Genomic DNA, 11,733 nt, shown 5'->3' with positions numbered 1-11,733 from the left:
ATGATTCCAAGAATGAAAAGGTTATAATTTGAGATGAATTTGATGGCGCTGAACCTGTTCGCAGGAGTTCAGAAGAATGGGGGTGGGGGGAAGGTTATCCCATTGAAACCTATTGAATATAGAAAGACCTAGACAGAGTGGATGTAGAGAGGATGTTTCCAATATTGGTTGAGTCTAGGACCAGAAGCCACAGCATCAGAATAGAGAGACCTCCATTTAGAACTGTGATGAGGAGGAAGCTCTTTAGCTAGAGTGGAGAATCTATGGAATTCATTGCCACAGACAGCTATGGAGGCCAAGTCATTGAATGCATTTAAAGCAGAGGCTGATAGTTTCCTGATTAGTGGATGTTAAAGGTTATGTTGAGTTTGGATGAAAATGGGGTTGAGAGGGATAATAAATCAGCCTTGATGCAGACAAAATGGGATGAATAACTTAATTTTGTTCCTATGTCTTATGGTATTATGGTCTCATGATAAGGTTTTTCCAATAATCTACGGGTCTTCTGACAAACATATCAATGCCTTGTGAAAGAGCTCTTGGTGAAGATACACAACCTCCCTGCAACTTGCAATGCGGAGTATTAGCCCTATGATCTGGTGTTATCCATAGTCTCCTAGTTCTAAGATAGAAGATTGGGAATTGAAATAACACTTCAAAACCTGGAGTATAAAATCCAAGTTGACATTTCAGTGCAATACTGAAGTCGAACTGCACTGTTGGATAAGCTTTCATTAGTCCAAGGTCTGTCTGTCTTTTCATGTTTTAATGAACATTAAAGAGCAAATGCCACCTTTCAAAGATGTGTGGAAGAGTTATCCTTGCTAATGCCAATATAGATTCTTATTCATTGAAACAGATAATCTAATCATTATCATACTATTGTTTTTTAGAGCTTACTCTGTTCAAACTGACTGCTGTGTGTTCTACATTTCATCGGTAAGCACAATACGAAGATACTTCATTGGCTCTGAATCATTTTGGAATACCTCGAGATCTTATTTTCATCAATGGCAGTGTGATTTGTGCATGGTCAAGGCTGATATGTCTTCTTTTAATAGGAGTACCATGCAATATGTGTTTCATTAGACCTGATGCAATCCCCGGTACTCACAGAATTAAAAAAAAGCACCTTAGCTGAATTAAAATTGATGATTTCAGTCAGAAAGACCACAAAAATCATATCTCAATCTATGGTTAGGTTAAGGCACATTGTTGCAGCAGAATAAAATGTGTCTTCCTCTTTATCTGACTGAAAAATACTTGATATTGTCAAAAATAGAAAATCTACTCTGTTCACAGGTGGTTTCCTCAGTGTAACGTAAGGACGAAGTTTTACAGAAAAACTAAATGAATATGAACAAAATGAATTTTGTAAAGAACTGAATGTTGACCTCCCAATTTGCTTCTTATCAAATCATGTGTGAGATGACAGATAAATGAGGCTGGTGGATTGTGCCATGTTTGATTACATAATACTGTATTTAACAAAGTGAAGACTGTTAAAGGATTTTATTAAAGTAAATCCCTCAAATTTAATGAAAACTTCAATTGTAGTATCACAAATTTCATTTGAATATGGGTTTGAAATGACTAATTTTTTCAACATTTTTGCAATACAGTTCACTGAGGCTTAATAATAATTACTTTCACAAAGTAATTTGACCTCAAGTTTTTGTATCACCATTGCACCCTATTATTTACTGATATTGAACATATGCATTTTATTTTAATCAATAACATGTAAAAGCACAAGCATAGTCTGCTACACAGCCATCTTACACAGCAATTCAAAGTAGCTTTAACATGTTCACTATTTCAGCTGAGTACAAATGTGTTTAACTCTAAAATTTTACTTACTGTACATAATTATTTGACTATTTGGCAGCTTAACAGTGGAGAGCTTCACATTCCCTGATTATTCTTCCACCTGAACAATGATTTCTCCTCCATGGTAGAATATGAACTATTTTGAGGTCAAAATTGGGAAAAATTTGGGGGTGATGAGATTGGAGGAACTTAGAAATAGAAATCATATTTGGAGATAAATCTTAAATATCTTAGAAATCTCAAATCCCAGAGCCATGATTAGGAGGTATAGGCCAGGAATTCTGATTCTTAGTCTACCCTTGTAAACTCTGATTCTGCTTGTGGAAAGGGAGAGAAGAAGAAGAAGAAGAAGAAGAAGAAGAAGAAGAAGAAGAAGAAGAAGAAGAAGAAGAAGAAGAAGAAGAAGAAGAAGAAGAAGAAGAAGAAGAAGAAGAAGAAGAAGAAGAAGAAGAAGAAGAAGAAGAAGAAGAGAAACATTTGTTATATATGAAACAACTGCAGAGATACTGAAATCCTGTGTAGCTTCATAAATACTACTATTGTCAATTAATAACTCAATTTAGATGGCTGATAAATGGTATAAAGTATTTAGGTATAAGATAATGATATAAAGAATTTATATAAATTAAATTATTTGCCATTATTGAAAAAAATTCAAGAGGATCTTGATAAATGGATGATGTTACCAATAACATTAGTAGGTAGAATCAATGCTGTAAAAATGAATATATTCCCTAGATTACAATATTTATTCCAAATACTACCAATACAATTACCGCAGAAGTTTTTTCAAGAGTTAAATAAATGTGTGAGGAAGTTCCTTTGGAAAGGTAAGATGTCAAAAATATCGCTGGAAAAATTGACATGGAAATTTGACCTAGGAGGGTTACAATTACCAAATTTTAAGAATTATTACAAAGCAAATCAACTTAGATGTATTGCATCTTTTTTTGATGAAGATAAACTGGCATGGATTAGAATAGAATTAGATAAAATAGGAGAAAATATACCAGAAGATTTTATATATAAATGGGAATCTAAATGGATACAGGAAAAGATAAACTGGGTCAAACAATGTTATTGCCAAAACTTAATCAAATAGAAACTTTAATTCATAAAGGTAAAATTTTAAAAAATATTTCTTTTATGTATAATTTAATTCAAAAACAGGCAATTAAACAAGGAATTCATAAGTCAAGACAAAAATGGGAAACTGATTTGAATATTAAAATTGATGAAACAAGTTGGTCAGATTAGTGCAATATAATTTTTTACATCAATTGTATATTACACCACAAAAAATAAACAGATTAAACCCAAATTTATCTGATCAATGTTTTCGATGTAATCAAGAAATTGGTACCTTTTTTTACATTCTACTTGGTCTTGTTTTAAAATTCAACCTTTTTGGACAAATTTAAGAGTTTTACTGGAACAAATTATTGGAACACAACTTCCACACAACCCAATATTATTCTTACTAGGTGATATTGAAGGGATAGGACCAAAACCCAAATTGAACAAATATCAGAAAGAATTCATAAAAATTGCATTGGCAGTAGCCAAAAAGGCTATTGCAGTTACTTGGAAGTATAGATCGTTGGAAGAATGAAATTTTCAACTGCATTCCACTTGAAAAAATTACTTATAATTTAAGAAATAAATATGATATATTTCTGAAAATTTGGCGCCCTTATTTACAAAAGATAGGATTAAATATATAGGTGCTCTGAAGATAAACTTATTGTTCATCTGGGGAAAGAAATATATTAAAGCTATTTTGAACTCCATGGAGCATGTGGGGATCTTCCAATATCCAGGCACTCACTCACTTACTTACTTACTTACTTACTTACTTACTTACTTACTTTCTTTCTTTCTTTCTTTCTTTCTTTCTTTCTTTCTTTCTTTCTTTCTTTCTTTCTTTCTTTCTTTCTTTCTTTTTTTCCCCTCTTTTTCATATATATATAGGGATATGTCAGGGGGGAGGGGTTAAGGGAAGGGGGAGGGCTGATATTATATTTTTTCTTTCTATTCTGTAACCTATTTGAAAATTCAATAAAACAAATTTTAAATACATAAATACTACTATTTATATTGCTTACCACAAGGAAATCTCAGCATTCTGAAAGAATGTTGATTCAAAGCAAAACAAAAGCCTCCCGCAGGAGCTTTAAGTGTTAGTTTTCACCCTGGAATGGAAGATTCACATAACGACAGATTAGAAACTTCAGCAAGAAGAAAACAACAGGAAACCCTATGACTACTTCAAGAAGAATCACTGCAGGTAATATGCGCTCACACTGGAGAAGTTGTTGGACTTAACAATATTGGAAGTAATTGTGATTAGAGGAGGTTTGGTAACTGCTGAGCATGGCTTATTGTGCATAGTTTTGGTTATATGTGCTTCTCAATGTCATATCTTGAGCCAATCTGTCAATCACTCACAGGGGAACTGTTGCTGTCTGTACATTTAAGCAAACTCGTATCCTTTTCTCATTATGGCAGGTTTCTCGAATGCAAGAACTAGCTACTGCAGTAACCACCTGAATACTTCCATGGCACAATGACTGCCAAACCCTCACCGTCTCCTTTATAGTAGCTTATCAAGTCTTGCACTAGGCCTGAGACAGCTACTTAATATAAAGAGTGGATCAGAAAGGTTTTAATGTTTGATTCTGTGGAGACAAAGACCTTGGTCTGTAAGAGGAAAAGCATGCTATTTTTCCTCTGAGATAAAAGGCAGAGGTCAAGAGTTCAGTCTTCAAAAGCTTGAATCAAAAGTCTCCACCTTATAATACTTTCACTAGGCTTGCAATATCTATTCTAGTCACAGAGCCTGTGCCTTGCAATTGTTATACTGCAAAAGGTGCATAGATATCATAAGCACTTACCTGAACCCTCCTAGGTTGTATCTGACTCTGTTTCACACTATCTGAAAAACGATGCCAATGGCTGCATTCCTGAAACGTGTTATTTCATGCAATCGTTTGGACAATCTTCCCAGCTCAACCACATGCCACTCACAGAGTGACTTTTGGGAATAAATGTTTAGTTAAACATATATAAATTATCTAGAATATAGCATCAGATGGTGTTTATGAGATACAATCGCACCCCACTCCACCCCAATTCACCCCTCTATATTCTACCACTCACCATTGCACTAGGGGCAACTAACCAACCATTCTGCCTGTTTCTGGGATGTGGTAGGAGCAAGAATATCTGAAGGAAACTAATGTGGTCACAGGGAGAAGGCACAGACTTAATGAAGACAACCTGGGGGATCAGGATGTAATCCAGCTCACTGGAGCTGTGATGCAGAGGCTTTACTAGCTGCACCACTGGATTGCCACATCCTAAGCCAGGTAGTGGGCAGCTCAGAGAAACCCGAGCAAGAGAGCTTTGATCTTTATACACTCACTAGGTAGTAGAGCAGGAAGTAAACATCTTCTGCAGTATCTCAATGAATTTCTAATATTGCCTCCCCATATCATCATTCTTCTCATCTTCAAAACAAATGAAGAGAACAAAAGTTAATGTTTTGGTTCATATGCTGTAAGTGATATATGTTTCATGGGTGCACAATGGTCCAGAGGAATGTTGCTTTCTTTAGTTGTATATACGTACAGTCAGATGACAACTAATTTGAACATGAACTTGAACTTTAATGATTACTTTTGGGAAATGCATACCCTCAGATGAAAGCTGTATTTCCAGAAGAGTTGATTAAATGTGACAGAAAAAACAGTGGCAGAGCCTTTAGAGAATGAAAGCTGTGAAAATGTAATTAAAATTTGGAGAAAAATGTATGAGGAAGCCTTTCAATTTCCTCTGTTAATCCTCAGCTACATTTATTTCAACCACTGGAATGCAGTTTATGGTGACTGTGTAGGAGTAAAGAGCCAGTTAGGAATGTATATTTAACCCTACGGAAAGAAGAACTGCTATTGAATTTTGCTCCTGATGTGTCCATGGTTGGCTTGAATAGAATGTGGTCAATATTAAATATTGTATGAACACTGACTTAATATTTTCTTGATGATATCCTCCCTAATATTTAATTTTAATTTTATATTGATGTCAAAAGGGGGAAAAAAGCTAATTCCCATTCCCTGAATTAAGGCCATATTTGAATCCAGAGGAAAGCCAGAAATGAAAATAAAAATTGAACGAGTGGCAACGAAGGCAATTAGCGGACAGGATTTCCCTAAAACACAACTTCAGTGGAAGGCATATCAAAACTTGCAATGAGTATGCACACAATGAAAATTTGATCTAATTCTCTTCAGTCTCCATTCTTAGTGGCTATTGCACAATAGTTTTCTGAGGATGTCAGTGAAATTGTTCATAGCAAACACAGCTTTTTAATAACATTCGAAGGAATTATTCAAAGGAGAACTGGGTCTATATATCAGAATGAATGTTCAAATTTCTAACTATCACAAATTGTTTCAATGTTTTAATCTTCACAACACCCACCCACCTTCATACTCAAATTCCAATTTGGAAGTGTATAGGATTTCCACAAATAATCCTTGCTAATTAACACACCAGTTTCATAGTGAACATGTTAAACCATCTTACAAATCAAATTTAGATATTTAAAGTCATAAACACTCAGATTGTGATTGCTTCAAAATGATGAACACGTTCAAATACACCGCAGATTCAAATAGTAGGTTACAAGGACCTGTAGGACTTAAAAACATCTATTTCTACACGATTGTATCAAAGTGATTCAGAGTGGAATATGATTTAATTAATGCTGACTGATAAAGAAGAAGGCATGACATAATATAGGGAAGATTAACAAGCAAAAACAAAGATAATTTCAAAACAGTGCTCTAGCTCCATGAGTTCAGAACATATCACCTAACAGATGGTTGTTTTCTTATTTCAGACTAGCATGTCATATATGCCTTTAACCATGCACTCAGAAGCTCACACAGAATTTCACATTCTAGATTTTCCTCTCGTTGGCCTGTGTAGCAAACCTAACAAAAATCAGTTTATCACAGCATCTCCTATCATGCGCCCTGCTCTTAAAATGTACTGCATAAATAACTGTATAATTCCCAAAAGAAACAGGCAATAGTTGCAGTTTAAAAATTGTGTTTATTGAAATTATTTTTAATGAAATTTATATAAGCAACTAGGAGATCAATGTTTATTTTCAATTCTCTATGCTGGCATCCTGCTAATTGTGCTGATTCATGGAAATATTCGTAGTCCTTCAATCATACCTCACACTTACTCACACCAAACCCGCTCCCCGTTCCATATTTCAAAATAGGTATCTGTTTGGGCTGTGTTTTGTTGTGCCAGGAATTGGTGTAGACCCCTACCCTTCCCATTGCAGCATCCAGTTGTGCTGAAAACTACTGCCAGATCTTGCCTCTCACAGGTCACTTGGGCATAATCACCCACAGATTATGTGCTTGCCAATGTTGTATGGGCAGTTTTGAGTGGTGCAGGCACACCGTGTTGGAATATGGAACTCAGGGTTGTATTCCTGGCTGACATGGTGAGTGCAGCCTTTGCTGGGTACTGACAACACTTGCTTTATGTGCTGACATGGTGCCCAGATCCTATGGTCTCTCTCATCATCTGCTAGATTTAATGGAAGTTTCTGCTTCCAATGCCGAGAGGGGCGGGCCTCCAGATTCCATCACAGGACTTGAGAGGGAGCTTAGAATCCAGGTGAGTACCAAGTATATTGCTATTTGAAGAAATTTGTTCATCTCTTCAAAGTTATATGCACAAATATAGGGTAAAGCAATAAGGGCAGAATCTCTAAGCAATGGAATAGAGCAATATGTATAGAACTCATGTAAACCCTGTATTTCAGATTACTCAACAGCTTGCAGTTAATATTCTTCAATTACAGCAATTATCAAACTGATCTTGCACACTTTTCTGTGTTTGCAAAAAATGTCTTTATTGTCTTGAACTATCAATAAATTGTAAACATCTTTGTTTTACTTTTTGTGTATTTTTGCAAATTAATTAATCAAGCATTAGCTAAACTATTTCATAAAACTACCGAAATATACAAATCTCCAGCACCCTCTGCCACTACTTCCCCCAGCATGCTAGTCAGCTGACAAAATTGGATGAAAATCAAGAAAGTACTTCAAATTTAGCTTAACTGAATGCCTAAAAAAAATACAGACCAGAAGTCAATCTGCACTTCATGTGTTTTCTCTGTTTTGTTTTGCAGCAGGCACTTGAAAGAAGAGATTGATAATTTTGACTTTGGAGTTTTGTTTGTCACGCCCCCAAGATAACATTCAACAAGAGGGAATGGGGGCAGTTATATAACTCATTAGATCATGCTTTAGATTGCACCATCAGAAGAAATTACTTTTTGGTATCTGTACTATTGAATCCGAGTATCAATTTAAGCATGTCAATTGGATTATCTTTTTAATCATCTCCTTGCAAAAGAGTACAAGTCACATTAAACTCATAATTTAATCATTTAAACCATAGTATCATTCCATTGAATTTATATTATAATTCCTCTGATACTTGTGTAACTTTGCTGTGGTGCTGTTTCCAAAACTGACATAATTTTCTATGCATGATCCAAAGAAGGCTCACTACAGTTGGTGTCTAAGTTTGTATTCCAAATTTGTAGATTACTGATTACTTTTAGTATCTGTTCATTTAGTTCTTCATATTGCATTTTCATCGGCAATAAATTCACTTTGCTCATCTGTATTTCCTATTTACTCAATGTGAAGGAAATGCTCCAATTTATTGTCTTTCTTGGATCCAATGTGAAAGGCTTTCCATTTCATTACATCATACTTGAATTGCTATTGTTTTTATATTTTTTATTAAACCTGTTTATGTTTCTTTACTTCTTCTTGCTCCACTCTACACAACTTGTTGCATCTCCACACTTGGCACCATCCAGAAACTAGATTGCAGGTTGCCATATTTCCATGCAAATCAATTACTTTAAAGATAAAAAGGACATTGAAAATCATTGCACATTGCAAAATCTACAACTTTCATTATTGGTTTTCCCTGGGTCTGTCTGGTTAATGCACTGAGTGTGCCAAATAGGTGCAGTGGAGTCATGCAATATGCACCACATAGGACAAGAATTGTCCATGGGATTTGTGGCTGTGTGATGCACATTGGAGAAACAGGCTGAGGCTAGCACTAGAACCAAAATTAAGGAAGTCTTCTTTATACAACTCTGCTTAATGGCCTTGATTTTTTTAAATCCCAGAAACATTTAATCAACCTCAAATACGACTGATTTAAAACCTTGCTTGCATCATTCGGTGCACCAGAGTACAGGAGGAATCTTTCATTACAAATGTAATAGGTTCATCCAATGCACATACTCTGGCATGAATCAGATAGGATTAAGTGGTCACTTTATATGCTGTGAATTCTATGTTTAAAAAAGAACAGATTACAAATTGAGCTGGAAATTGGCCAGGTTTACTGCTGGTTGATTAACGCAGCTAGGTTTTGCAGTGACTGAAAATATGAAAAGATTGAAGATACTTCTGATTTTTGTGTAGCAATTATGTAAGTTTGATACTTATAATTTGATAGTTTTTAAACAGAAAATGTATTAATGGAATTTAGCCTCCACTAACTCTATGAATAATGCTTTTAATGATAATGTCTGAATGTTTGCTTCAAGTTAGGGTTATTTCTATGACATTGAAAGCTTACGGATCCAAAATAAAACCCAGAGGGCTTCATCAACCATATTTATTCAAATATTTATTATTTTTTTCTCTGAATTCATTAATAGCATTTAAAATCACTCATAGATGCTATTATATTACTGTTATCTATAAGTTATAATTTATTCTGTTATTCTCTGGTTTAGAATTTTCACTTTCTTTCCGGCCATTACAACATTCTTCTTTCCATACTTAAAGTACTGCCCACAAGCTGCCTGTTACATCCACACAATCCACACAACGGTGTAACATTACATACTCTTATTTCTTCTCATCTGGATTTAACAATGTTTCCTACAAAATGCCTTCGTTATTTATTCATATTATGGTTCATTTAATAAGAAATCTTGAAGCTATCTGAGTTTCATTAGTATGCTGGCTTTTGGGATTGAAACTTGAGGCTTCTGATGCTCAGGAAAGACCGAGCTGCTATAGAATATTGGCTGAGTTTTCTCCTACAGACAACTAAGGTCAACACTCTATTGTTAGTACAGAACTCACTAATAACTTGGTTTTAGGAACAATTAATACAACAAACTGAACATGACATATTAAACTGAATGATCTATTTTAAGATATGGTTAGGCTTTCATACTTGTTCCAGCACAAAATAAACTGAGAACCACACCAGAGAGCAAAAATGCTTGTTGTACCTGCAATGAAACAAGAAACAAGTCCTTTTGCTACATAAATGGGCTTTACTTTTACAAAAAAAAAGTACAACATTTGCTCTTGAATTCGTATTCTTACTTGGTTTGCTCTCAATGACTAAGGATCCACTATATGCGAGTTGGGCGGGAGGCACAGCAGGAGCTGAATGCTGTGGCACAATTTACTCACATTACACATTTCTCTGACAATAGCTTTCTCTGTTTCACTCAGGTCTTTCTCTTTCTCTTCCTTTTCCACACTTTCATGCACTTCCACAACCTAAGGTAAAGACATAAAAACAAAACATGGGCAGGCAGACATGGTTAAAAGAATAACTGATATTAAGTAACAGCATCACATATTTGAAGCTCCGAATGATGGACATTATATATTGATGAAACTAAATTTACCTAACAGAAACAGGTAAATTTAAACAGAATATTGTGGAAATGGAAATAAATATTAATGACCTTAAGTCACCTGCACATGCACAAGAACAACATGCAAATTGTTCTTGTTCCTTTAAGAGGAGAATTGCAAATGTGATCCCATTATTTAAAGAAAGGACAGAGTAAAAAAATACTGAGGTCATACATTAGGAATCGAGAAAGTGCTGGTGTCTTAAATGAACATTGTAGTAATAGAACACACTGAAAATAGTAAGATTCAACAAAAATATGGATTTATGATTCATTTTATTTAATCTACTAGAATTTACTAGGAATTTACTATTTAATCTACTAGGACTTCTTCACACAGAGAGTGGTGGGAGTGTGGAATGAGCTGCCAGATGAACAGGTGAATGCGAGCTCACTTTTGACATTTATGAAAAACTTGGACAGGTTTATGGATGAGAGGGGTTTGGAGGGATATGGCCCAGGTGCAGGTCAGTGGGATTAGGCAGAAAAATGGTTCCGCACAGCCAAGAAGGGCCAAAAGGCCTGTTTCTGTGCTGTAATGTTCTATGGTTCTATTTCTTTTTTGTTTAATCTACTCGAATTCTTTGAAGATATGGCCAGTATAATTGACAAGGGAGAACCACAGAACTTTTAGAAGACTTTCAATAAGTTCCTCGACAGGAGGTAAGGGGCTGAGTCATTAGCATGGACTGAGAACAGCAAAGAATGGGAAAGACAAATAAGAGGATTTCTGTCATGATGATAATGCTGTGAGTAGTGAGCTACCACAGGGAAAAATGCTTGGGCCCGACTATTCACAATCAATATCAACTTGAGGGAGTCCAGATACTATATTTCCAAGTTTTACTGGTGATAGAAAACCAAGCGATGTTGTGAGTAGTGGGGAGAAGAGTATAATGAGACGTCTACAGTGCACGGAAAGCTGATTAAGTAGGAGCGAAGACAGCTGATGGAATATAATTTTGCAAAATGTGAAGGTGATGTTTTGAACACCAGAGGGACTAAACCCTCTTCCTACACATATCAATTAAACGTAACACAGGCGTATCAAACAATTGAGACAGTTGATATCGAGTGGCAGCATCACATAGTTGAAGCTCTGTAAGATGGACATT

The 11,733-nt window shown here is 35.3% G+C and overlaps 1 protein-coding gene across 1 annotated transcript in view; it reads right to left on the bottom strand.

Moving 5' to 3' along the window:
• Positions 1–3,641: 3,641 nt before the first annotated feature.
• Positions 3,642–11,733, bottom strand: part of ccdc85a (coiled-coil domain containing 85A) — a 495,192-nt gene continuing 487,100 nt past the window's right edge. The window contains exon 5 of the mRNA XM_059985983.1: positions 3,642–10,478. Coding sequence (XP_059841966.1) covers positions 10,317–10,478 — 162 coding nt within the window. The 3' untranslated portion in view covers positions 3,642–10,316. The remainder of the gene's footprint in view (positions 10,479–11,733) is intronic.

This window comes from Hypanus sabinus, chromosome 12, assembly GCF_030144855.1.
Source record: "Hypanus sabinus isolate sHypSab1 chromosome 12, sHypSab1.hap1, whole genome shotgun sequence".
Taxonomy (NCBI): Eukaryota; Metazoa; Chordata; class Chondrichthyes; order Myliobatiformes; family Dasyatidae; genus Hypanus; species Hypanus sabinus.
This window is presented reverse-complemented; position numbering and strand designations above follow the sequence as displayed.